General features: G+C 51.6%; 1 protein-coding gene and 1 long non-coding RNA gene across 5 annotated transcripts in view; one reads left to right on the forward strand and one right to left on the reverse strand.

The window, feature by feature from the left end:
• SYK (spleen associated tyrosine kinase) overlaps positions 1-27,730 on the reverse strand; it is an 81,797-nt gene that overhangs the window by 26,950 nt on the left and 27,117 nt on the right. For 2 of the 4 annotated variants that reach the window (XM_072841150.1, XM_072841160.1), the window contains exons 2-7: positions 22,943-23,402; positions 20,827-20,987; positions 7,920-8,058; positions 4,273-4,354; positions 3,896-3,945; positions 2,107-2,175 (exon numbers count right to left, since the gene is read on the reverse strand). In XM_072841150.1, coding sequence (XP_072697251.1) covers positions 2,107-2,175; positions 3,896-3,945; positions 4,273-4,354; positions 7,920-8,058; positions 20,827-20,987; positions 22,943-23,356 — 915 coding nt within the window. In that variant the 5' untranslated portion in view covers positions 23,357-23,402. The remainder of the gene's footprint in view (positions 1-2,106; positions 2,176-3,895; positions 3,946-4,272; positions 4,355-7,919; positions 8,059-20,826; positions 20,988-22,942; positions 23,403-27,730) is intronic. The other 2 variants (XM_072841167.1, XM_072841177.1) reach the window with 2 other exon arrangements.
• LOC140641404 (uncharacterized) lies at positions 21,546-22,275 on the forward strand. Its single transcript, XR_012037915.1, has 2 exons — positions 21,546-21,761; positions 21,851-22,275. It is a non-coding gene; the product is annotated as an uncharacterized lncRNA (long non-coding RNA).

Raw genomic sequence — 27,730 nt, forward strand, 5'->3', positions numbered from 1 at the left:
CTATAGGTGAGTGCTGTGTTGCATCACAGGGAGCTCGCCTTCGAAATAGGAGGTTGATGTGTGGTCCATAAAGATGCTGTTATTCACACTCGGCCAATTTCCTTCACGAAGCAAGAAAGGACGCTCCCATCCTAGTATAGTATCGGGAAGGCCTTCACGCAGCTAAGGACGTCCAGTCTTTGGTGAGTGTTTGCAGGGAAGGGGAGCGGGTGAATCATACTTACATTCCTTAGTTAACTGCATTTATATTTTTTTAAGGACCAAAGTGTTCCTAATATCTAAGGAAAACTTTAAAATAGACCTGCCCTTAAGTTTTTATCATGAAGTCTCTAATATCTAATTAACAATCCTCTTCAAGTCAAAACATACTTTTCAGTAGCTATCCACACACTAGAATTAATTCAAGTCCTGGTGGGTCCTTTTTGGGCCTGAATTATTAAAAACAACTATGTATAGTGATCAAATTAACACACTCAAGAGAGTCATTTGCACCTTATCTGAACAGATGGGCTCTCGGACACAATTCCTGCAAGTCCTTTCTCGCGACTGCTTAATTAATTTGCGAAAACATAAACACCAGCTCCCCTAAAATATTTCTGATTGACAATTAAAATACATTAAATCCATCATGCAATCCTTCTTCGACCGATATTCTCAGCATCTATGAAAATTCAATGTATATTTCAAAGTTGTTATAAATTTAAAAATAGGCAACAACCTTTTTTTTTGGCCAGAAAAGTATTTTTGTGGTATTAACCAGATTATTACTCTCTAATATTTCATTCTTTTTTTAAAAAAAATTGATTAAATTCTAGAGGTACAAATTTAGAAAGGCACAGTGGGGTTTACAGGAATGTGAGTCTCCCTGACACCCCCGTTTTGTGCTCTCACAGCAACTACCGTTACCATGTGTTTCTGTATTTCTTGCAGAATATTTCATGTTATATCAGCACATATCTGTTGTAATTAGCACTGGATTTTGGAAATAATTCCCCCAAAGCCCTGCCACATCCTAGCTGACGCTCCCTGAAAGCTGTCCACATCACCTGGCCACGTGATGTTCAACTAGACAACTGTTCCGCTCTGGCTTATCAGAGACCTTGCCCTCCACTGTCAGGGTAAACCCTCTTGTCTGCTCTGTGGTCAAACTGGGAGGACCTTGAGTTTCGCCACGTGGAAAACTCTTCCTAAATAAAATCTCAGGGATGTTATTCTCAGCAAGTACTTTAGGCAACTGAGTTGATGCCAATTGTGCAATGGATATGTTTGGAAAAAATGCCAATTGGTATGAACATGCAAAGAATTATTAATAAGAGAATCGACTTTCTACCACCAATGATAAAAGCACAACAGGAAAGAAAGGCAATCCATGCATATTATCTATATATACACTCATATATGTGGAGATAATTCATTATAAATAAAAATAATCGAAAAAAAAAGCCTTCATTTTCCCCTTACTGTTCAATCACCTGGCCAAACACAAAAATGCATCACAGATTAACCTAACTGCCTCGTTAAGAAACGAGGTGCTTCCAATCCTCGAATTCCACATTTGTCTTTATACATGTTCTACAGAAAGCTCCATGTTCTAAATCTACAGGCACAACACAGGTGTCGTGGCCCCTGGTACCCACAAAATAAAATAAACAGCCTGCAGTGCCCCCCTGTGCAGCATCCACAAAACCCCAGCACCCCTCCCATTGTATGTAGTTTATGTAACCAGCTATATTGTGCACCGCAACTTGCGATGCTGGCAGCGAAAGTCACTTGGCCTGCTCTGGGGAGGATCTCCCACATGAAGCTCCCACCTCCCATGCAAACCCAAGTGACTTGCACGTGCACAGTTAGCAGAGAGAGCACACAGGCGGCGGCGGCGGATGGGCGGCAGGGACAAGGACCCACATGGAAAGCACAGCGAGTGCCTGGGCCAGGCTGCCTGGAGGGGCCACACATGGCAGATGCGGGAGCGTAGCAGCAGGACACACGGTCAGCGCAGCGCACATGGAGGGCAGCCGGGAGGGCAGCCAGGTTGGGGCGCAGGCGCCGTGCATGGGTCAGTCCTACCACTCAATCAGGGACAGCAAACAGGGGATGCTTTAGCACCTTTCTGTGGCCAGGCTTTGGGAAGGTGTAGGATTTGATCCTTGAGATTATTCCACCCGCCGACCATGTCTAGAAACCATAACGGCAAAGAGGAAGAGTAAGTGTTTCAGAAAAGCAAACAGGTGATACGCTACTTCATCTCGCTTTATGATCACATGGCCAACCCCCCTCTACACTCTGTTGGGGAGATTCACTGCCGGCCACACTTGATCCTTAGGGAAGCTTCAGGCAGGAGAAGCCTACCACCTGAGGAGAAGGATCTGGACACATAATTTGGTTTATGTTTTCCATAGAAAGCTATAAAATTAGGGCTGTCACATTGGACAGCCTGTTTCGTATAGATTACTAAGTCACAAACTCAAGCCTGAACATCATTTTGTGTCTGATGTTGTGACTCCTTATGGGTCCTGGTTCAATGGCATCTGGGGAAATTCATTGATTTGGACACACAGCGCATGCGCCTTTTTTTCCATATGTATTGATATACAGTCAATAACAAGATTTTCCAAAACATCTAACTTCTTGAAGCTACTGGGTGATGCATGGCTGCATATTGGGCTTGATACTCTGGTAAGAGTTCTCGACCCTGAGACGCCTGGGTGGCTCAGTGATTGAGCGTCTGCCTTTGGCTTAAGGCGTGATTCTGGAGTTCCAGGATCGAGTCTCACATAGGGCTCCTTGTATGGAGCCTGCTTCTCCTCCCTATGCCTCTCTCTCTGCCTTTCTCTGTATCTCTCATGAATAAATAAATAAAATCTTAAAAAAAAAAAAAGAGGTCCCGGCCCTAGGCCTTCAACCACCTTGGAGGAAAATAAATCTGTCTCATGGAGCTTATATGTGCCAGTAGACTTGCCCAGCCCAGAAGCCCCATAAAGGGTAAAATAAAATGATGACTCCACACAGGTGCTATAGTTTAGATGCTGGTGCCAAAGTTCACTGGTATTTTAGCAAATTCCAATTCCCCCCATCTGGGCATGGGTGCTGTCCCCCGGAGATCCTCTCTGCTTCCATGTGGGTGCAGCTTGTGCGCTGTCAATCGTCCTTCCTGAGGGCAGAATATATATCCCGCTTCTGCAGATTTTGTTTTTTAAGGGTTAGTTGGCAATTAGGGAGATGTGGAGCACACAGCTCACGGCAGGGATTTTCATGCTTTATAGATGGCATTCAGGGACACCAACCGTCTACACTGAGGTCCCCAGGAAGGAGCAGGACCCAATTCCTCCTCCGAGTATAAATCTGTGTGTCAGCTTGTGGAAGCAGAATTCTCTCCCTGGGGGCCTGTGTTGGGATAGGTCACATTCTGGCCTCCTACTGACACGGAGGGAGAGGTGAGTTTCAGCCTTCTCCAGAGGCTTCTCTCATCTGATGCTGCTCAGCATCCCAACCCCACCCCACACTTCTTACCCTAAACTACCATCAAACCCGTGCCACCCAAAAGATCAAGTCTCCTGCTGACAATGATTTAGCCAAGAGAGCCGGGCGGACAAGCTCAGTGGGACATCTGGCACAGCAGACTCACTCCAGCAACCAGGCGCACGGTCTCTTGGATCGTGCACATCATTTCCCAGACCCGCCAGGAGGCATAATACTGGGTAGTTGGGTCTAACCTACGAAGAAATGAACTTGGCTAGACTGGAATTGAGAGTAAGTTGATTCTAGCTGACGCTCCTCAGTCCCAGTTTATCAAGTGTGGCAGAAATAACGGTCACAGCTACCCTGTGCCCTAAACCGTGCTTTTCCTTGAGCTAGCATACAGCTGCACTGCGGGGCCAGCTCTAGTGACACTCACCGCAGGATGGGCACCAGGGAGGGGCGCACGGGCTCCGAAGTTGATGTTTCCTGGGTGGAAAGAACGTGGACAGTTATGGCTGAAGCCCCAAAACCCAGCAGCTCCCTCCCCGGCTGCAGATCACCTAGCCTGACCATCAGCTAGCCTCGCCCAAGAAGCCATTGCTCCTCATCCTCCTTCACTCCACGTCCTCACCTGCACCATGGAACTAAGTGCGATCAGCTCCAGCTTGATTAACTGGAGTGATCCAACATCATCTTTTATCAACCAATAAAAACCAGGTCTCATCCCACCTGGATCTGGGACAGGCTGAATGTAAAGCTAGGCTGGTTACTGTCAAGACCCCAGCGATTGAGGCACCAAGGTCAGGGACTCACCTGGCTGCCCGCCAATTTTCTGGCATGGAACTGTGAGAACTCTTAGAAGCCCATCTGGTTTATAAGAGTAATGCTCCACTAGCTGAAACAGAAGAGAGAAGAGCCATGTGCAGCAGAGGCAGAAGTGGGGAAATCCTACTTGGAGTAGCCAACTCTCCTTGAAGATCTTAAATGTGACTCAAGGACACCCTGAACAATACAACATGCTTCCTTGGGAGGTGGTCCTGGTCCCTCCTCATGCTTCTCCCTCCCTGGACTCACATCCTGGACCGGAGTCCTCATACCACCTCCCCTTTGGACTTTGCCCCACTCTCCCTACATCCCTCTTTCATCCACTCATCTCTCCATCCATCCCTCCATCCATCCATTCATCTCTCCATCCATCCCTCCATCCATCCATTCATCTCTCCATCTATGTCTCCATCCATCCCTCAATCCATGTCTCCATCCATCCTTCCATTCATTCCTCCATTCATCCATCCATCCATCTCTCTATCCATCCCTCCACCCATCCCTCCACCCATGTCTCCATCCATCTCTCCATCTATCTCTCCATCCCTCCATCCATGTCTTCATCCCTCCCTCTTTTCTTTTTTGGTAGCAAGTTCCATTTATTTGTTTATTTCTCTTATATCTGTGCGATGTTATCAAAACAAATTCTGCATGCTAACACTTACTCCTTTACATAGACATTCAACAAACATTCTAAGCCTCCAGACAGGACCGAAGGCAAAGGAAGGTGAATGAGACACATTGCCCACTCCTGAGGCACTCTGAGGGAGAAGACAGCAGAGCTGGGACCCAGGGGCAGAACGTGGCTGTTCTTGGCTGAAGGCTCCCAGAAAATTGACACATGATGTCCAACTGGTTCATTAAAAAATGAATGACTGGCAAGTAGGTATTTATACCTCTTCAAACTTACACAATAAAAACACAGTCTGGGTATTTCCCATTTTCTTAGACATTTCCTCTTCAGACAACCTGGAAGCTTCATATCTGGTATCTCTTCCTTATCTGCTTATTGGTTCCTTTTTCAGTTAAGGATCCTGCCCCTGAATCTTTTCTCCTCTTAAAACTTATGTGCTTGGGTGAATCTTTGTTGAATGAAAAGAAAAGTATGTATCTTTTTTTTTAAGGAGGTCCCATGCCCAAGGTGGGCTTGAACTCATGACCCCAAGACCAAGAGTCAGATGCTCTGTCGACTGAGCCAGCCAGGTTCCCCTGAGTGAATCTATCTCATCCTTCCAGGAAGCATTGTCTTTTTTTAAAGTTGTCTTTTAATGTGGTAGGATCTACTGTCTAAACAGCCACTGCAGTGTGACTGGCCCTAACACGCTTCTGAAGAAGACATGGAAGCCTTGCCTGCTCTGATGAGTGTAATCGCGTGTTCTCAGGCTGGAGGTATCAAGGTCCCTAGAGCCGTGAGGTGCCCCACCTGGCTCTCCAGTGTCATTCTAATATCTTCTGTTTTTGGGCACCTGGGTGGCTCCACGGTTGAGCGTTTGCCTGTGGCTCAGGTCATGATCCTGGGGTCCTGGGATTAAGTCCCACATCGGACTCCCCACAGGGAGCCTGCTTCTCCCTCTGCCTGTGTCTCTGCCTCTCTGTGTGTCTCTCAGGAATAAAGAAATAAAATATTTAAAAAGTATCTTCTGTTTTCTGACAATGTGCTGAATGGGGGTGCCTGGGAGGTGGGCATACATGTGAGGATTCCCTGCTCGGGCAGACATCAGTGGAAGGGGCCGAATGCCGCTATTTTGGGTTTCTCCAGGCCTCATACCTGGTCGCACAGTCCTTTACTTATTTATTTTTAAAAAACCCATGGTTTGAAATTAAAAAAAAAAAAAAAAAAAAAACCACTTCTTCAGGAATTACACCAAAACAGGCCAGGCAGCCAGACTGAGTTCCTGGTTTGCTGACTCCTTCTCCAAAGTAAGGAATTCCACCAAGGGCAGCCAGGAGCCACTCGCAGGGGAATAGCCCCGGGCCCCTGGGGCAGGGCCGGGGACAAGCTGCCTCATGGTGCTCTCTAGAAAAAACAAAACAAGGAAGTCACGCTTATAAAAACAGAAGGTAGTGCTGGCATCTGGAAGCTCTTCCTTAAACCCTGGGGCTGTAACATGTACAACAGGAAGGATTTAGTTTTATGGCTGGACAATCATGACAGGCCAGAGGAATCAGTAAGTCTGGGAGAGGCTTGGGCAGGAAGTTTCCAACAATGAGAGACAGGTAACGCCGCAGGGAGCGTGCAGACGTTGGCACCGCGTGTGAATTCACACCAAGACAGGGTCATTCAGGAGACGCCCAGTGGCTGTCCTGGTTGCTGCGCCGGAGCTTGTAAGCACACGTGTGGCAGGTGGACCAGGGCCCGTGCGCGCACACCATCCATGACTCTTGAACCTGACAGACTTCGGGAGGACATTCATACCATGCAACGTCCCCTCCTCGTCTCTGACCTGCACGGAGCACTCGTACCGACAGGTCGCATACTCGCTCAAATTGATGCCACTAAGGTAAAGCATGGCCTGCGGTCAGTAACGAGCCACACGCTAACGGGCCACACAGCACAAGTCAATGCCAGGGTTATGACTAACATGAACAAGTGTTATAATACCCAGTGTGCAGAAAAGAGGTATTTTTTTTTTTCTGACTATAGCATCAAGAACCAAAATGCAGCAGGTGGTGGTCACTGTGTTTCAAGCGAATGAGAATCCCTGCTCTCGATGCTTAAACAGATGGATTTTGAGTGGGGCCCTTTTCTACCATGAGCACATGTGAGGTGCTGGGTGTGAACCTATATACACAAGCCCGATCACGTTCCTCACCTGCAGAAGCTCTGTGTAGCTGTCGCTCAGGCCAGCTATTTATAGGGAGTGTGGCTGAGATGGTGCACACAGCACAGCCACGGCCAGCCACCACCATGGCCGTGGCCACGGCCACCGTCAATAATGGCTGTGATGTAAGTGAAGATGAGCTGCATGTGCTTGCCTTGGCCCACGGGAAAGTGGGACAGTGTCAGTCTTCCACTCCTCTGTCCCTCTGTGCCTCCCCCTATTAGGAGCTGTTTTGGAGTTTGTTAATAGTTGGTTCAAGAACAAACCCTTTTCAGACCGGAGCTGAAAAATCTCTCAACAAGAGCAGAAAGTGGGGACGCCTGGGCAGCTTAACAGTTAAGCATCTGCCTGCAGCCCAGGGGTGATCCTGGAGACCCGGGATTGAGTCCCACATCGGGCTCCCTCCATGGAGCCTGCTTCTCCCTCTGCCGGTGTCTCTGCCTCTCTCTCTGTGTTTCTCATGAATAAATAAAATTAAAAAAAAAAAAAAGAGCAGAAAGTGCTGAGCCACTTTCTAAGTTGCATTAATTTCGCAGAGGTTCCCTCTGCAGGTGGGTGAGGCTCCTGGACAGAGAGAGATGCTCCCAGCCCCCGAGCCAGGACCCCTGGCTCACCTGGGAGCATGGCCCTCCATGGGCTCCTCCAGGGCTCAGTGGCCCTGGACCTCCCATAGCCTCGTCCCCCTGACACCCCCGTCCCCTGGCCCGAGGCCTCTAGGCACCTGCGGGTTGAGAGGAGCTCAGCCTGGCTGGGTCCCTGCCTGGGACCCCCACCTCCCCGGTGGGCTTTCTCCTTTGTGAGGGTGGCTCCTACCTGCCAGAGTGTGTCGAACTTCTTCCCATCAGGGATGGACAGCTTCCCCGTTTTGTCCTTATCGATGCGGTAGTGCAACACCTTTCCCTCGTGCAGCAGGCACAGGGCATAAGACCCATTGTCATTTCTGTCCCTGATCCTGGAAGACAGGAGACCGTGCATCACAGCTGGACCTGCCCCGCCAGCCGCAGCCCCCCTTCCCACCTGTGCTCAGGGGCTCTCCCGACGGGTGGGTCATCGCTTGTCTGGGCGGCTCTCAACCAAGAGGTGCTGTGGAGGTGGATGGCCTTCACCCATGGGTGGGCAGCAGGGGAACCTGGGCTTGGCAGGTGAATCTCAGTTCCCCTGGAGCCACCAGCACAGGAGACCCACAGGACACCGACTGTCTGTGCATTCACCTCCCTTCCCTGACGGCCACGTTCCCAGAAGCCGCAGCTCCCCACTGCTGGCCCAGGGGTGGCGTGTGGGTGCTTGGTCAGCCCTGCACCGTGAAGCTTCCAGACCATGGATGGAGGGGGTGTGGGCCCCCCACCCCAAGGCCCTTCATTCCCTCCCATTGTCCCACTGCACGCAGGGTGGGGTGGGGTTGGAATTAGAACATTGTCCCACAGGATGCTGCCACATGATGTCACAGGGAGAAGGTGCCATACACCGTGGGTGGGGACGAGCGAGCCGAGTCAGGGCTTTGGTGACCCCGAGGCTCTGCTCTCAGGTCCCCGCAGGCTCTCTGGGGTGCCACCCCCTTCCCTGGGAACAGACCCGCCAGCCCGACCAGGAGCCCATGCTCGCCCGCTGCGGTGCATGGAGGGGACCTCCACGCCCACAGGGAGGAGATGGCCCAGGAGGAGGCCTGAGAGTTTGGGGGGCCAGATCCAGGTGGGGGCTACAAAGGCAGGACTTGGCCATCAGCCCCTCCCCGAGTTCAGCTTCTTGGTCTCCTCTCCCCCCACTCCCTGCAGCATCTCGAGCCCCCCAAGAATCATCAGCTCTGAGAGAGTGTGAGTCAGGACGCTTCCAGAAAGCCTTTCTGGCCCTGAGAACATGGAGACCCCAAAATGTGTAGCAGATGCTCCAATGCACTGCATTTTTAGGAAGGGTTCAACTCATCTGGGCTGCAAGAGGTCACAGCCCCGAGGCGGGCTTTGGAAACAGACGTGTTTGGACCGTCCTCGCCCATGGATTCATCTCCAAAGGTCACCTGAGCCAGAGGGCTGAGCCAGGCACTGTGGGGCTGGAGCTGTTTTAAGAATAACGGTCTCATAGAGTCATGCGTGGCTGTGCACCAGGGGACAGTTCTGTCCCCAGCTCACTGCTCGGGCAGCTGGAGCAGGTGGAGGGATGCTGCCCAGACTCTCCGTGTCCTCCGTGAGGCCACCTCTGAAACCTTCCGCACCTTGAGAAATGCTCCTTTCCTCCCAACCCAACCAGGCCACCAGCACCCCAGGTGTGAACCTGTCTTCACGAGTCCCACAGCTGGTGAGGCTGCTTGCTGTCAAAATAAAAAGCCACCACATAGAAAACGTAAGACCTGTTTTCATATGGGAGGAGAGCTAAGGCTATTCTGTAGGAAGCTATTTTATACTGGGAAGGGGGGATGACGGTTCATAGTTTGTGCATTTCATAAGCGTTAGTGCCCAATGCAGAGGACAGTTTGGAGGAACTACACAAAACAAACACTAAGCATTAAGAATTTCAGCCAACGTGTACGTCAGGTGACGGCGGGAAGATGATGCTCACGAAGATAACATTCTCCTTGATTTACAGACTTTCCCATCTTTGACCTCAGGGTCCTGGAAACAAGAAAAGGAAAGGAATCCAAACTCTGGTTTTCTGAATTCGTGCCCAATTTCCACCATTACACCTTGCCTTATGCCTTGATTGATCTTTTCAATCAAGAACTGAGACAGAGGATGGCAGGTTGTCAGGTGAGATCGTGCAATGACCTCATCAGAAATCTGGAAAAAAAAAAAAGGCCAAGGAAGACCACAATGGAAAATACCTGGGCACACCCTTCACCCTGGCAATAATTAAAAAGGATGCTAATACTGAGTGTTGCCGGAGAGCAGGGCAATGAGTGCCCTCTGTGCTGCCGTGGGAGTGTGAATCTGACCATTTCGGGAGACAGTTTGGGATTCTCCATGAACATCATGCCTGTCGATCCTCGTGAGGCAGAAATCCCCTCTATATCTACACCCTTTTCCATATCTGTTAAATATATAAAAATTTATGCCCCCCATGCCCAGAAAGTAGGCTGGTGTGTTTACCAGCAGCTCTAACTGTGATTGCCAAAAACAAAACAAAAAACTGCACACATCCTAAATGTCCACCGACTGCAGAATGAGTGTGTCAATCCTGGGGTGTTCATGTGATGGAATGTCACAGAACAGTAAGAACAAATAGCTGTGACACAAAACCCAGGTGACTCCCATGCACACAAAACACAGGCCACGATTCTATATGCACAAGTTCCCAAACAGGCAAGAGCAAATGGTCTGTCTAGAGATGTACACCTAAGTCCTAGGTGATAAAACCAAAAAAGAAGCATTGAAAAAGGAAGGGTACGCCGGACACGAGAATCCAGGAAGTGGTGGTGCCCTGGAGGTGTGAGTGGGGAGGGTGTCCTGTGATATTTGGTGCTTTATATCTCTTCTCTGCGGGTATTTGCTTTGTAAGTATTCATGAGCCTGCACCAAGGACTGATGCACTCCTTCGTGGTTTTTTTTTTTTTATTTTTTAGAAGATTTTATTTATTTATTTGGGAGAGAAATAGAACAAGCAGAGGGAGCGGCAGAGGGAGAAGGAGAAGCAGGCTCCCCACTGAGCAGAGAGCCAATGCGGGACTCAATCCTAGGACCCTGGGATCAGGGACCTGAGCCGAAAGCAGACTCCCAACCAACTGAGCTTCCCAAGTGCTCCCTTCGTGTGTTTTAGATTTCACGATAAAAACGGTATAAAAACAGATCTGCAGCAAGGCAGAAAGACAGCGTGTCCTGCTTCTGGACAAGTGGTGTTGGCAAAGGCCTCTTTCACGGCCCCCCAGGGCAGAGGTCCTGGAGGGGAGTCCGTCTCTCCGGGAGCTCCAGCCAGGCAGCCGTGTCAGCTCCCGTGTTGCCAGCAGTGACAGCTACCCGGTGAGCGCACTCCAGGGACAGCAGACCTGCTGCCTGGCAGCCCCGAGGCAGCTGACAGGAAACAGTCGCAGAGAAGGGAAACCCATAGGCCCTACCTCTGTAGGCGGCAAGGACCAGAGTCCTGGTGACAGTAACTGCCAGGAACTGTAAAGAGGCTGCTGGCTTCGGGCAGCTCCTGGGCTGGGCTATTTTCATCTAACACACTTGGAATACTCTGCTTTGGAAGCTGAAGTGGCCCCTCCTGCTGGCCGCCTCCTGCTCCTTGGAAAGCTCCCTCTGGCCCAGCATGCCCACCAGGTTTGTCACACAGACCCCCACAGAGGGAAGGGCAAAGGCTAATAATTTTCCAGCTCCTCTCTTCTTCCTCCTGCCCTTGGGGTCAGCTAACTTCAGGAAGGTTCACGGAGGCCCTAGTGTGTTTCCTCCCAGGGAGTTTCTTGGAAGAAGCAAGATCACAATGCATTTATGTTTTGCTATCACAGAATGTGGGGTTTCAGTGCTTTGAACCATAGCTATGCTTCGAAGTTGTCCTAACTGGTCTTAAGGCTGTCTCGATGTTGCATGGCTTGGTGACTGTCCTCAGTCAGGTGGGGCGGACACCCTGCTTTCTAGGGTGGATGTCTTAGGCTCTGTGATGAACCACCGTGCACCTCACAGATGGCAAAGCACAGGTGTGGTGTGGGGAGCAGCGTTAGTCGTGCTATCCACAGCCTGGAGGAGCAGAACCCCTTGTCCACCCTCCTATGGTCTCCTAGTTCAGAGAACGTGTACTGGTGATGCCCAGGCCCTGGCAGGGAGGTGAGGACTCTCAAGTCCCTCCCCCACTTCCAGGTCCTGGGTGCTGTGTCTGCTGCGGAGAGAACCCAACAGCAGGGCACAGCCCAGCCAACCCATCAGTCTCAATCTCCTGTGTGTTGTTAGCATGTGGCACAGAGCATGGCTGGCTGGAGGGGAAGGAGGGCTGGGATGACTCATGACAACCACTGTGGCTGGTGTGGGCTGTATGGATAGACCAGGAGGGTTCCCACAAGGCCTGTGCTCCTGTCCAGGGTGGACGCTGTCCTGGGTGGGGCCTCGGGCCAGTTCTCAGCCAACCATCCAGGGAACAGTGGCTTCTAGAGAACAGAGCAGGAGAGCAGGGAGGGAGTTCTATGAGTGGCCTTCTGAGCCCAACACAGGAGCCCTACTGATGCACAAAAGACCAAAGAATACACACCTTCTGGGCACCGCAGCCTTGCACCATAGCAAGAGGAGGCACGTGTATGTTCCATGCAAAGCAGGATTGGCACAGAACATGGGTCCCCACCTGAGGCCCTTGTCTCTCTTTCTACTCTAGTTCATGAGGCACAACTAGGTCACACTCCCCTCGTTCAGCTACACGGGGACCTCGGTCAGATCAACGAGCTGCTACTGCCGTCAATGCACAACCCCCCTGAACTTTTACTGCAGACAGGCATTGTCTCGACGCTGACCTAGACCCACGGAACCACACATGCCAAACAGCCCGCTGCCTTCTGACCAGTGATGGGGGCACTGGAGAGTGTAGACAGTCCTGGGTGTTCATTGTGGCACGTGGGGCTTGGGCCAGCCACACACAGCCTCACTCATCAACGAATGAAGGTTAGGGCTTTTCTCAACCCACACTTTGCTTTTGGAATTTAAGTATATCACAAAAAGGAAGGTGAGACTTGAGCAGGAGAAAGTGAGTGGTAAATAAGAACAACAATAAAAATGTGAGTTTGGCATAAGGGCAAACAGCAGCATCTGTGCTGTGGTGGGTGGGGCCAGCAGGTGGGCCCTAGAACTTCAGTCCCTGAGGAGAAGGAGAAGGAGAAGGGGGAGGAGGAGGAGGAGGAGGAGGAGGAGGAGGAGGAGGAGGAGGAGAGGGAGGGGAAGGGGAAGGAAAAGGGGAAGAAGAAGAAGAGGAAGAAGAAGAAGAAAAGGAGAAGGAGAAGGAGAAGGAGAAGAAGAAGAAGAAGAAGAAGAAGAAGAAGAAGAAGAAGAAGAAGAAAAAGAAAGAAGAAGAAGAAGAAAAAGAAAGAAGAAGAAGAAGAAGGAGGAGGAGGAGGAGGAGGGGAGGAGGAGGGGAGGAGGAGGAAGGGGAGGAAGAAGGGGAGGAAGAAGGGGAGAGGGGGGGAGAGAAGAACAGGAAGAAGAAGAGGAAGAAGAAGAAGGAGGAGGAGGAGGAGGAGAAGCAGCCACTGCTGCCACTGCTGCAGCCCTCTTCGACTCTGGAAGACTCCTTCCCAACACAGGACACTCAGGATTCCCACAGGTGCATATCAATCAAACATGAGCTCACAAAGATCATGAAGACCTAAGGAAGCATGAGTTATGAAAACGAGGGGAGGGAGGGAAGAGCGGAGGAGACAGGTTTATGCCCCCAAGGACTTTTTGTAGGGTAATCATCAATCGCTGGAATATCAGCTGATGATGTAGGAAATGTTCAAGGAAACAGAAGATGGCATCAAGCAGGCATGAAGATACTCTAATGTGCCCAGGAATATCTGAGAAACCACCACCACCACAGACTGAATGGCTAGAAATTAAAAAGAAAATGCCATTGGTGGGGGAAAAATGGTGGTTGAGTTGAAAAGCAGATGAGATACAGATGGAGTGACATTTAGTGAACTAGAAGACAAATCCAAGCTATCACACAGTCCAGCACGCGGAGAAAAGACGGCAGAGAATAAGGGACTATATATGGGTTGAATATATATAGGATGAATTAAGGTCTACTACGTGTTTAATAGGAGCCTCTAAAGGAATGAATGGAAGAAAGAGATTAATGTTTGAGGAAAAATGGCTGAATATTTTCCAGAACTGACAAAAGAAAATAATCACAGTCGAAGGGAGCACAGACACGAGTGCCACTGGCTTAGCTTGACGCATGTTATCTGCTCTGTCTCCATAACAACTCAGGTAAAACGTCAACTTCCTTCTCCATCCTATTATTGAGTGATCTCAGCTCAGGGAGGTAAATTGAATAGTCTGAGTCACATTTGTTCCTTGTTCTCAGGACACACGAACGTGTACCCTTACACGCTATCCCGGTGTCTGACAAATGTACCATACTGTGAATACGTGTTTCTCAAGTGGCAAAAGGTTGTCCTTGCGTTGAAAAACATTATTAATACCTACTTGCAAGGTGAGGTCTCCACCACCTGCCATGCAGGGTGGAGGCAGGGGAGGTGGGAGGGGGGCAGAGCACTGGTGAAAGGTACTAATATTCAAGGGTGACAGGTGCGCCGTCTGGTATCCCCAAGCTGGGTCTGGACGAGACAAAGGCCACAGGGCTCTGATCTGCACACCCTGCGTTCTGGCTGGATGCAGCTCTTTGCTCTAGACAGCCGCAGTCACTGAAACTTCTAGTCCCCAGAATGCTGTGCACCTTCACAGGGCCCTCCATGCATGTTGTTCACTGCTTCACTTGCAGCACCTCCCATGGAGCCATGAATGGGAGAGACATGAATGTGCATGTGTGCACATATGTGTAAGGGAGAGGGAGGCTGGGAAGGGTGTAGTATGATGGAGAAGGGCATGGGAGGGGAGGGAAGGGATAAGAGAAAGGGAGACATAATGGAAGCATCACGCTCTACCTGGAAACGGCTAAAGAGGTGGGGATGATTCTGATTAAAGTGTTTCTCCTTGGAAGGGACAGGGGAGGAACATCAGGGGGCACCTGGAATTCAGATGCAAGGCACGTAAAAGCATGCCACGTGGGGGGAAGCTGCTGTTCCAGGAGGGCTGGAAACGAGGTCCGGAGAGCAAGCTGCACTCCTACTTGGCACTTGCTCAGAGGCCGCCCTTCAGATGAGGAGGGGCTTCCTGTCCCGTGTGGCTGCCACACTCGGGTCATGCTGTTGGGCCCTGACTCTGCACGGACACCTCCTGCTGCCCCCCTCTGCACTTTTTTCCCTCCTGCACCAGCTCTCTTCTCCTCACTGCTCAGGGCACACGTAAATGTCCCTTTCCTCAGAACGAGGGCTTCCGGGGAGGCCCTGCAGTGAGCACTCGGGTTCCACCCGTGGAAATAGCAGCCACCATCCCTGCACTAGTGGCATTCAGAGGAAGTGGGGGCTGAAGAACAATGGACACGTGCACAGAAACACAAGAACGTACTGAGTGTCAACAGTGTGCGTAGGTTACACGGGGTGACCGTGGTGGATGGAGCACCACACACTCAGCAGTCTGTGTATCTTTCCGAGTCGGACATCAGCCCCCCGCCTGCAAGCATGGTGAGCTGGGGGCCGGCGTCCGTCCTGTCTCTCGCGGTCTCCACTGCCCCTCTACAGAGCCTGGCACCTATCTGGCGGAATGCACGATCATTTTGTTGAATGAATGAATGACAACCTTCACAGCTTCTCTCTTTCAATAGCGCACATCTAAAATCAGGAAAGAGATGCCATGGTGAACGTGGTGTTGGAGACTGACTGGTGTGACAAGTCCTTTGACAAATCTGAAATACTATCTTTTCTTTGTAACATTAATTCAGGGAGCCACCTTCTGCGTACCGTAAAGGTCATCTGAAGTGGCTCTTGACTCTGTTAAGAACCGCAAGGACTCTAAGCCACAAACAATCAAATACTTACCTGGGGACCAAACCTGAGGAAGTGACGGTTCTACCTTTTTTTCTTTTCCAGAATATGGAACTTTGGGATTGTTTGCATCCTCAGACACTTTACATGATGAAGGAAGGGCACATGCACGTGGGCTGACACTGCCCAGCCTGCACCACGTGCTGAGAAGCACCTCTGCACGCCCGTCCCACCCAGGAGGGGCTCAGCACTGTGACCACGCAGCCTTGGGTTCCTTATGATTTGTAAAAGACACTTAATCACAACCAGAGAAGACCACTCTTTCCTCCATTTCGACTTCCTACCCTGAGGTTGACAATGATCTTGCAGATGTGCCTGCATTGCTACTAATGAGTTGTCCACTCAGAGGAAGGACTATGTTTTCTGCATATGTAGGAAATAACATTATTGCATTTTTGTCCATGGAAGAGGCAGTCAAATGTTACGCTGTCGAAAAATGTAGAAAATAAAAGGTACTACGGAGACGTGTTGGGTGGTTAGATCAAAAATTACATTAGTGTTTTCTAAATTCTGTATGTTTGCTATATTTCCCAGCTTAAAAAGATTGTCATTTATTGCATTTTTTCTAATTCTAAAAAATATACTTTGTACCTAATTTTCTTTCTTATTTTTTTTTTAAAGCAGGTCTCCAAACTGTGTATGCTTTGGACCCCACCAATCCTGGGTCCTTCCTTTGGGAGTGGGGGATACGTCATTTTTGGAAAGTAAGTTGTTTACATTTTTTCACAAATTCATTTTTCAGTCATACTCTAGCTGTGACTAATTTCTCAAAGCGGCAAACCATGTTGTTGTGGGGGGTTTCAGAGAGCCGAGGGCCTGCAGCCTCCTGGTCCCTGGTGTCACCAGGAAGGCAGAGCCCTGACCCCTATCTGCAGGCCCATGATGGGGAATGTGGGGCATCTCTGTCCGCACGTCTGGCCAGGCAGACCCCAGACACGCACAGGTGTCTTAGTCAGAACACCAGCTTAAGCACTGGCATCTCACAGCTCTGGAGGCCAGAAGTCTAAGGTCAAGGTGTGGTCGATTCAGTGTCTGGTGAGAGCGTGCTCCCTGGCTGGTTGGTGCTACTGTCTGGCTGTGCACTCATAGGGCCATGCCCTGGCATGTGTACACATCAGGCCCTCTATCTTCCTCTTCCTAAGAGGACACTAACCCTTCATGAGCCACCTCATGACCTCCTCTAACCCCACCCACCTTCAAAAGCCCACCTCCAAGCGCTGCTACACTGGCTCAGGTTTACCATTTGAATTTGGGGAGAATGTTCAGCCTATAGCAGCAGGTGATGCATAATCATCTCTAGAAACACCACAGATGACTTCACGAGAGGGTCAGTAGACCCACATGGCCCATCTCTACAGTAAAGAGCCTTCAAGCCTACACCTTTTATTCTTCGAGTATGGTGCAAAGACCCCAACACCTATTTTCCCAAAGTAACCCCTGAGTGGTCCCAGCAGGCTGTGTGGACAGGAGACAGGACACAGGAAAGTTGACATTTCCTGTAGACATGCCCTGGTGCCATGCTTTTCATGGGGACTGGGGGTGGGGAGGGAGCTGCTGGTAGTTTGGGCATTTGTCTCAGTCCAGACCCATCTGTCAGAGCCCTTGGTTGGGCTCTCATCTCCTACTTCCCTGACAACCCTAGGCAAACTCCCTTGTGTCTAAGCTCCTCTTCAGAAAATCAAGGACTTATACCCATGAGCAGTAAGGTACCTTCCGACTCAAGTCTTCTGCCATTGCACCAATTCATGAGGAGAAAAGACTGGTCCTGAGGTGGCCAGCATCCCCCAGATATGCCCCAGCCTGGAGGTGAGGAGTTTCTGGGATTTATATCCTGTGTCTTGAGCTGTTCCCATGAAGATTCACTGCCTCATGCAGGCCTCACACTTTTTTAAAACATGCTAACTTTTCATCCGTGTCTTCTATGGGTCACAGGTATGTGTGTTTTCCCAAGAGAGGGGTCTTGTCACATTGAACCATAATGTAAAATAGAAGTTCTAGGACGAACTCTTGCACTCCCTCATTTGACTGTCCATGTTGTTATCTAAGTGGAAACTGCAAACATTCAGTGTTGCCCAAGGGTGTCCTTTGGCCTCAACAGTCTGTGTTCGTTCAAGACCCCAAACCAGCCTGTAAACACAGTCCCCAAATCAAGACGGTTCGATTTGTGATTCTTCAGCTTTATGGCGATGGAGAGAAAGTGATAGGAATTCAGGAGAAACCATACTTCGGATTTTGAACGTGGATCTTTTCCTGGGCTGGTGGTATGCGGTACGGTCCTCTGTGTGACCTTGGGGTGGATAGCCATAGCTGCCAGGCAACAACCAACACACTGATAACCATTCTGTGCATCATTTTCCACACAGCATTTCATAAATTGCATGAGACAGTCCACACTTGACTATCAGATTTGCTTTGTATGATGATTTAGCCCAACTCCATGCTCCTGTGAAGGGTTCTGAGCACATTTACGGCAGGCTCGGCTCAGCTGTGGTGTTTGTTCAGTAGGGTAGGAGTATTAAATGCATTTTGGACTTATGATATTTTCCACCTACAAAGGGTTTATCGGGACATAACCCCAACATATGTTGAGGAAGATCTGCATTTATTAGCATTCTGCAAAGAGCTAGACATGATACACCACATGCTGACATGCATTAAATCAAGTTTGTGGATGTCCAGTATTAAGAGTCACAAAAATTAGATTTTGTTTCTGGATCTGAGAGCCTCCTTGGTTCTTCTCATTTTGCCAGGTGCTCTGGGAGGCCCCAGGGAGGGCAGGCTGGCTGTGGCAAGTCTCAGACAGGGTCATGCTGGAAACAAGTGCCCTGAGCGAGGCAGTGGGGAGCATGCAGCAAGCCTCCAACTGCAGCCAGACTATGCCCTAGAAGGGCTGGGAATAGACCAGTGTAGGAAACCAACAATGCAGAGTGAGGTCAGCCTCATGTGGGGAAAATCAAGCCACAAGACGAGGTCAAAAAAGGAACCGTAAACATGGGGAAACAGGGTAGACGCGAGGCCCGTTCATCAAGTACAGCATCCCACATGGCCATCCCCACCTGAAATCTTGCCTTCCTTCTCACTGAAACTCATGCCAGGAACACCAGAGGACACAGGGGAGCCGTGCTCACACCAAGGGCACGTCTACAGGGAAGAGCTCTGGCCCTGACCACAGCCAGGTGCACAGAGCACAGTGCAGAGCCATGAAGCAGGGCCTCGCAGCCACAGCACCACTGTCTTCCAACAAGCCCTACACACAGTGCCTGTGCTCAGATATGAGGAGGCAGAGAGGCCCTGAAATCTGCAGAAAAACTCACATCGCACTTGGGTTCAAGCATGAACATGCACCATGTGGCCTCTAGGCGTGCTTACTCCTGCACGTCTGCACTGGCCAGCCAGACAGGTCCCACTGACTGGGTTCAGCTGACTGCCCTAACTCTTTCCCAAAGATGCACCGACTGATGCTTCTAGTGCCCACCGGCCCTCTGAGGCCCGGCCCCGCCCAGGGCACATGCTGCTTCCTTGACGGCAGCTCCCCACTGCCTTCAGGTCTCTGCTCGAAGCAAGGCCCCTTGTCTCAGCATAAAACAGAACCCTATATGCCCATCCCAGAGTGCTCTATCCCTCTACTTCTGTGCTCTAACCTACTATACGGTTTCTGTTCAATTGTTCAGTGTCCATTTCTCCCAAGATGCTGGGCTCAGGAGGTGGACGGTTGTGTGGCTCCATCTCTAACATGCAGAACGGTGCTGGCAGTCACCGCAATGTGGATTCTAGAGGATGCTGGATCACAGACGGGGAAGCCAGCTCCAATGACTGGAAAGTAGGCAGGAAAGACCTTCTGCAGGGAAGCATGGATGAGGCATGAGAACACTGCCGGGGAAGGAACCAGCAGCTGGCTGAGCCCTCGGCTGTCCTAGGGCCCCCCGTGTGAGTGGGGAGCGGGCAGGCATCTCTGAGCACAGCAGTTCCCCAGCAAGCCTGGGAGCAGGTGTCTGAACCAGCTCACTTTTTGGATTACACCGCTTGGGGCTGACGTCACACATCGGGATGCTAAGTGGACAGTTTCATGACATTTGTGCTGGAAATTATTCCTTAGAAGATGATAAAAGTCCGAACCTCAGGGGAAAATAAGCGAACAGGTGCCACACAAGGAAAAAAGCCTCCCCTGCAGGATTTCTGCTGGAGCCTGCCACTGCACCCACTAAATCGCCATCCCCGCTCCCACTGTGTGCCAACCCAGGCCACTCTGTTCTTGTTTTACTCTTAAAAGAAGAGTATTGTGTTTAAGATAATTTTTTTCGAATAAAAGATATTACAGTAGAGTCTGATAGACATTCTTTTCGTGGATGGTACTCAGCAAAAAACACTCCTGTTTTTAGAAGAGTTTACAGTCTACTTGGTGTGACTCCACATGCCTGACCATGGAGCTAAGTGTTGTTTATAAGTGTCCAAGACAAGAATGTGATGACCATCCCCTGGGGCACCCAGCTAGCACCTGTGGAATTCACCAGGTGAATGTGCCCCTGCCAGCCGTACCCCCGTGCTGGCTTACCACCGCACCTGCCTAAGACAGTCGCAAACCATCCTCCACTGCTGGCCCCGCCCCGAGGTGGCCTGTGTCCCCAGGACCTCGAGCACCGAGGTCCATCAGTCACTAGGGTAATAACGAACACAGCTAGGGATGCACACCTCATTTCTGAATTTGTAAGGCCGAAGTCCACAAACCTGCCTGTGATCAAAGCCATCACAGGAAACCACTCAAACCCTCAGCAAATTTTCTTTGGTATCCACCTGACTGGCATTTAGTTCCAAGTGACACCAGAGAAGTCAGGTCTGAGATCTCGGGGTGGGGGTCTGTGAGTGAATGAGCCACCGCAGTGCTTTTACTTCAGAGGGACAGCCACAGATATCATTACACATCCTCTATTTGCCACGAAAAGCAAAATATGTGGCGGAGTAACATTTCTTTCCATGTTATGTCCCTCAGGACCCAAGAAGAGTGTTTCCTTTGGGGTAGGATTGGGCAAAACGGATGCCAAGTTATAAGGGATGGCTTTGGGAATGTCTTTTCAGTGGGCCCGCGTCTTCCCCAGGCTCCAGCAATGGGGAAGCTGAGATGCCCCAGCTGTCCAAGCGGGCCCGGCCACAGGAGCTGAATGGAAAACACACCATACTTACAAAAATTTTCCATTTGTCTTGGAGCCTATCATGACAATTTGCTCAGATTCAACTCGTGAGATCTTCCCGTGGAACCAGGGCATTTTTTCGTGGGCCGTGGTGGCGATCAGCTTCTCCAGCTGAGGTTTCTGGCTGATAATGGCCTGCTCCAGAGCCTGACCCTGCCACGAGAAGGAAGCAGAGTGGTACTAGGTAAAAATGAAAAAAAGAAAGACACAGAAATCATTTCAAATCTGTCCCAAGTCCTGACAGTGGTAATTCATTCATTTTCTGAATAAAACCAGTAAGATTCTTAGATGTGATTTAAGTACCTTCGAGTGTATAAGTCACAATGTAGATTTTGGGAGGTTGGCCTTGTTTTTTTTTTTTTTTTTTTTAAGATTTTATTATTCATTCATGAGAGACACACACACACACACACACACACAGAGGCAGAGACACAAGCAGAGGGACAAGCAGGCTCCATGCAGGGAGCCTGACACGGGACTCAATCCCGGGACTCCAGGATCACGCCCTGGGCCAAAGGCAGGCGCTAAACTGCTGAGCCACCCAGGCATCCCTGGAGGTTGGCCTTTTTAAGCCAAACAGGGCTTTAGAAACCATCTGGCACCATCCCCGAGGTCCAGAGGGATGGCAGTCCTGCATGAATTGATGGCTTTGCATCAGAGTCCCACCCCTCTGACCACTCAGAAGCCCCGGGACATGTGCCACAAAGGACACATGGCTTTCCTGGCTGCCCGCCAAGGCCTCCTCCAACCCCTCACACTGCAGGAGATGTCGCCACAGGACACGGATGACGTGAAAAACACATGGGGAGGGGGCTGACAGCTGGCTGACAACCGTGCTTAGGGAGTGGAGAGAGTGAGGTACTCCCAGCAGCTGTGAATGAAGACCTCACGTTGGATCATTGGAAGTTACGATGAGGATAAGAGGAGGTAAACATTATAATGAACGCAATCTAGGGGTGGGAAGGGAGGAGGGAGGACAGGGAGGAGCTGGAGATGGAAAATCTGTCCTGCTACAGGTGGCTCGAGACACAGAAATCGTGACAGGTGCAACCGAGAGCGGCAGCCAGAACAAAGCCAGTCAAAGGGAAAGGAGCGGGATGCTACTTGGCTCTGAGTCGCAAATGCATCATCGTTCGGAGGGGAAGAAGGCAGCCCAAAATGCTACAGGCCTGTGAGTCCCTTCCTATAGAACGATCTGGAAAAGACAATCACTGTGGGATCAAAGGGAGGCTGCTGGGAGCTGGGCTGGGAGCAGCTCATCTTGATTGCGGTGGGACCTACATGGGGCCCTGTGTTGGTCAAAAATCATAGAACTGTACCCCTAAAAGCTTAACATCACTGTGTATAGATTACAACTCCATAAATCAGATCTGTCTGACTTCGAAAAACATAAAAAAGATGGTCTCAGGCATATCTAATAAATGCTAATGACAACTCCTGACCAGAGTCCTGCTAACCTGCCTGCAAGCATGAATTCGTGTCGACCCCACTCACGGAGGGAAAGCAGTCACTGTGTAGAACCCTCCAACCTATCCCATCTCACACCCGCGTGCATTAGCACCACCAACACAGGGAGGCGCAAGAGAAATATGTGCACACACAGGTCCAAGCGGTGAGCCGAGCTGCCTCACCATCCGGGGCCCATCCAGGGGACGACTTGTCAGTCTGTGCTAATTCAATACCTGTGCCTTCCCTGGGGCTGGCCGCCGTGCTGGGGGTCATCGTGCCCGGGGGCTGCAAATGACGGGCTGAGGGAAGTTCCTGGAGGCACTAAGTGCTAGTCACTGGGTGCCAGGGAGGTGCGCTCCAGGGCGTGGGAGGGAACACCAGGCGGTCAGCCAGCCACAGGCTGCTGCAGCCACGTGCACGCTCACCCAGAATGTTCTAACGGAGATGTGGTAGGAAGAAGCTACAGAATCAGGAGCCCATCAGCACGTACTGTGCGCCCCCCTTCAGGTACATAAAAGCAGCCGACACCTGGGATGCCTGTCAGGAGGTCCCCCCGTGTGAGCTGGGTGACTGGGTGACCCGCATCACCACGGGCCAGGCTGCCCTCTCTGAAGTGACCCCCCCGGAGGGGGGACCGTCTCTCGCAGCCCCAGGCGCACCTGCAGGTTCCAGGTCTGCTTCACGTACTCCCTGATGAGGCTCTCCTTCAGATCCTCGAACGGGCCGGTCTTGGGCTGCACCCCGGGCGGCCGGTGGAAGGGCTGCTTGAGGAGGCAGACGAGGCCGTCGGACTCCTGGGAGTGGTAGTGGCACAGCTCGGCCGGGCTGCCGTGCGTCCTGCCGCCCGCGATGGCGTAGGTGCCGTTCATCTCGCGCTCGATGGTGTAGTGGTGCGCCTTCCTCCCGTGCGCCACCGACAGCGCGAAGCCGCCCAGGTAGTTGCGGCTCTGGCGCAGCAGGTACAGACCATCGCTCATGCCGCCCTGGACCAGGTAGTCCTCCGCTTCCTCCCGGGTGATGTTGCCGAAGAAGAACGGCAGGTGGTTGGCGCTGTCGGCCGTGCTTCCCGCCATGCCTTCACCTCCCCGTCAGGGGCCGAGGGCACACGTGGAGGTCTTCCTGGCAAAAAAAAAAAAAAAAAAAAAAAAGAGAGAAAAGAAAAGAAAAGAAAAGAAAAGAAAAGAAAAGAAAAGAAAAGAAAAGAAAAGAAAAGAAAAGAAAAGAAAGGAAGAGGAAGAGGAAGAGGAAGAGAAGAGAAGAGAAGATGGGACATTGGTCAGGACCTGAGCAGCAAGGTCAGGTTGCTCAACTGCTGACCCGGGCCAGGTCCTCCCGACAGGAAGCTCTTCTCTCTTGGGACCTGGCGGTGGAACCAGGTCCTTCCCATCCTTCCATCTTTTGCACAGAATCAATTTCCAAACACGCCCTCTTAGTATCAAGCCCCAATACAGAGCAGTAGACAAATGTGACCAGGTTAACCTCTTTTTTTTTCTTGGTAGGGACAGAGAATTCTAAGAGACACATCACAAAGGGAAGTCCCATGGGAAGACGGCCTACTCACTGGCCCGCTGGCCGGCAGGTGCGTAGCGCAGACCCCAGGAGAGCCTGGCCCAGCGGCCTTGGGAGATGGAGACAGCCGTCACAGACACGCATGGCTGGTCATGGGCAGCGAAGATGTTCCCCAACTGTTGTACCTGGACGCTGGCCTTCGAGTGGGTCTCGTCTGGTAGGCCCTCGCCAGACAGCCCAGGCACTAGCCGTGTTCACATACTGTGTAAGACTGGGATGGCTGGCAGCGCAGCCCATGCATGTCCGTCTGGGCGGGTTGGGGGGTGGGGGGTTTCAGGGGCAGGACTGCAAGGCCCACACCCCGAGGATGAAGAGGCACAGCCTCTCCGCAGGTGCCTCTGGCCTTGGGCGACCGGCTGTCCCTTCCCTGTCCTTCTGCAGACCACTTCCTGGCACCCACCATGCACCATGTGTGTAGCTGATATTATAGAACCAGCGCGGGTTCTGCATCTCATGAGGACACCTGTCCCAGAGAAGCTACTCCTCGCACGACAAGGACGTGTGCTCTTCAGAAGAGTGGCATGGAGGAAGCGGCTGCATCTGTAACCGGGAGGGCATGTTCCCTCAGTTGTGCTTGTAGATGAGAACGGAATATGCCATTATCCAAAAAATATCCAAAGAAGCCTACATTTTAACCGAAAGGGGCTGGTCACCAATGGAATATTACCTGGGTAACCCCGTCTGTACACCTAGGGAGGAAAGCGCACACCCCTCTGTGTTACACTCGGACGTGCACAGAACACACACCACAGACATGCACACAGCCATGTGAAAACAGCGTCTCCACAACACGGATTTCCCGACAAGCAGTGATCAAACACGAGAATACCTGCCAGACACAGGTAATGACTTTCTCCAGCCAATACTGCAAATCCGTTCTCCTGAGTGAGCCCCACCCAAAAAAAATCAGGTTTATTATAATGTAATGATATAAACAATTTTCTGGTTTCCTTCCTTCCTTTCTTTCTTTCTTTCTTTCTTTCTTTCTTTCTTTCTTTCTTTCTTTCTTTCTTTCTTTCCATTTGACTAAAATCATAAGTTTTTTCTCGTCAGGGTTCTAGTAGTTCCTGTCTCAGCCAGGTTTGCTTTGCTATATCCTGTCTACACAGTCTACACTCGCATGTACGTCCGAGGGTGCCATTAACAACAAGACCTCTCTGGGAAGGAGCAGTATTTCTCTTCCAGTGTTTTTTCGCTCGAGGCACCCCCATCTATGGCACTGGTCTCCCCTCTTGGGCCACTGCCCCCTGTCAGAGAGGCCCCTGGGCACACCATCCCTGCACTTGGCTCCGCCCATGCCGTGGAGCTCTCAGGGCCCCACTCCCCGCATGCACATCCAGCTTATCTGCCTGCAGACCCGACCCGTGCTGCACGTCATGTGGGCTCGGTCAAAACGCAGAATGCATTGTGCTATCAGAATGTGGCCCCCAACAAGGGATCAACAAAGTGGCTGCCATGCCCCTTGCTGGACCTGCATCCAAGACCCCCCGCGCTGCCTGTTGACTCGCCTCACCTGGCTCGACCTCCGGAAGCTCTGGAAGGAGCCCAGCCCCTGCGCTTCCCTGGTACCGTCTCTCTCCTTTGCAGACCCCCCCTTCCGTGGCTCCTTCCTTCACTTACTCTGCACCCATTGGGTGCTGGGGCTGGGTCTCCGGCCTCATCTTCCCCCTGCACATGCCCCCCACCACCACCCCTGCTACTGGCAGGCCCAGCACTTGCACACTCACCTGCGCCCACTGAGCTCCTGACCTGAACACCACGCCCCTGATATTTCCACCTGCACGTCCAACACACAACTCAGCTTTCAAGGGCCCCTGAGGGGGCTTTGGTTGCTCAGGCCCATCTGTCCCTCGGCCGGCCCTAACCGGGGAAATGACAACCGACCTTAAATAGTAGCTGAGAACAAGACCCTGGAGTCTCCAGAGCCCTCCCTGTAACAGCGCACAGCTCCACGGAGGCGGGGGCCAGCCTGCTCACTCCCCGGGGTGTCCATTTCTTTAGGAAGCAGTGAGCTCTGTGCTGGAGGCTGGACCAGGGACCTCCGGGGATCTCTCCTCAGTTCTCCTCTAAATACGTCCCACAGCCACGGCTTCTCAGCATCTCCCATCATCACCCTGGTAGCACATGTTGCAGGGTCTTACCAGTTCCTCCTGCCACCTGCCCTCCAAATGGTCTGCTCCCTACACAGCAGGTGGGGGAATGTGGGCAGGTCACCTCCCTGTGCCATCCCAAACCCTATTTGGTTCGGCCCGAGCTGCTTCTCACCTTGCCCGTGTTGGCCATCCACCCTTCCTTCCTGTCCTCACGGGGAGAGACCTTCCCTGTTGCCGGCCACTGCTCATCCCTCCTCAGGCCTGTGGTCTCCGCTCAGGCCACCTCCCAGAGAGGTGTAAGCTGACGACATGCCCCCATTCATCTTTATCTCATAAAACAGTTTATTTCCATCATCGCCCTCCCCAGGAGCCAGCTCTTCCCACTCTAAGACGGGAGCTCCCCAGGTCCCCCAGCACTCCGGGGCTTCCTAGGTGCTCTCAGAATGCCTGTTAGAGGGAAGCATGCCCATCTCTCTTTCTTTTAGAGTTTCTGCAGTGAACGCATGACCCCCACCATGCAGCCACTTAACCAGGCAGACAGCACCGAGCCAGGGCCAGAGAACCCAGAGGACAGGCCAGCCTCCTCCTGGATCACTGCTCCCGCGTGGGGGGGACCTGTGTGCCCGACCTCCGGCCTCTCTTCCTCCTGCCCAGCCCCCCATCTGCTGACAGGACATGCAGGTCCTTCTGCCTCCCCAGATGATCTTCCCTCTGCTGGCACTCCAGTGTCCTCCCCCTGCCCCCCGATGTTGCTTCCAGAGCGTTCACCATTCTGGGCACTTCGCCCACACAGTTCCATGTCACTCTTCTGAGACCCTCTTCAAAGTGCAGCCAGAGTTGATGCCACCACCGCGGAGACCTCAACAAGCAGGGGCGCAGGCCACCCCTGGGTCTGCTCCTGGCGTCCACAGTCGTGACCGTGGGTGGCCTCGGCACCCCAGAATTCCCGCTGGGCTTCTAGCTAATGCATGATGCCCTTGCACAGCAGCCAAAGCATGTCCCCACACTCCTTCTGTTGGTTCCTTGCATCCGTCACCCGACATGACCTTGGCCCAGGGTTTCCCGATGTTCCGTCTAGGTCATTCTGATGTGGGAGCTGTCTTGTCCTGACAGCCTGGCCTCCACTGATTAATGCCAGTAGCACTCCCCCGAGTCCCCCACAGTGACAACCTCAAACTGTCTCCAGATGTCTCCAAATGTTCCCTGGGGCAATGCCCTCCTCCACCATGTGCCCTGATTGGAAACCACTGTGCTCTCGGTTTTGGCCTGACACATCCCTTCCACTGCATTAGCATCCTCAGCGGTGAATTGGAAGTTCCAATGTCCCCTGGTGTAATTCACTGCCATCATCACTGTGAACGAAGGACAGGGAAGGACCGGGAAGAGCAGAGTCCCATGGCGGTCAAGGTGCCAGAAGAGAAATCTGGAGTAATCCTTCAGTAATCCTCTTCCTCCTCCTCCTCCTCACAGTAGTAACATTTTTGAGAATTTATTATGTAGCAGGTCCTGGTCCCCATCTGAAACCTGAAGATGCAGGTGGTATCATGTCCATTTAATTAACAGAAAACAAAGCACTGGTTTCTTAACTGCATCATGTCTCCAGGCCAGGTGGCAAAAGCAGGGTTTGAATTTTGAATCCAGACACTCTGGTTCCATTATCTTTACTCTTGACCACTTGACTGCTCAATGTCATGGCTTACTTGACTCACCCAGAATGAAACTGACCCTTGGGTCACTTAGGAACACGGCATGGCGCACGGCACGAAGCCTGGGGCCATCCTCAAC

This window comes from Canis lupus, chromosome 1 (assembly GCF_048164855.1).
Source record: "Canis lupus baileyi chromosome 1, mCanLup2.hap1, whole genome shotgun sequence".
Taxonomy (NCBI): domain Eukaryota; kingdom Metazoa; phylum Chordata; class Mammalia; order Carnivora; family Canidae; genus Canis; species Canis lupus.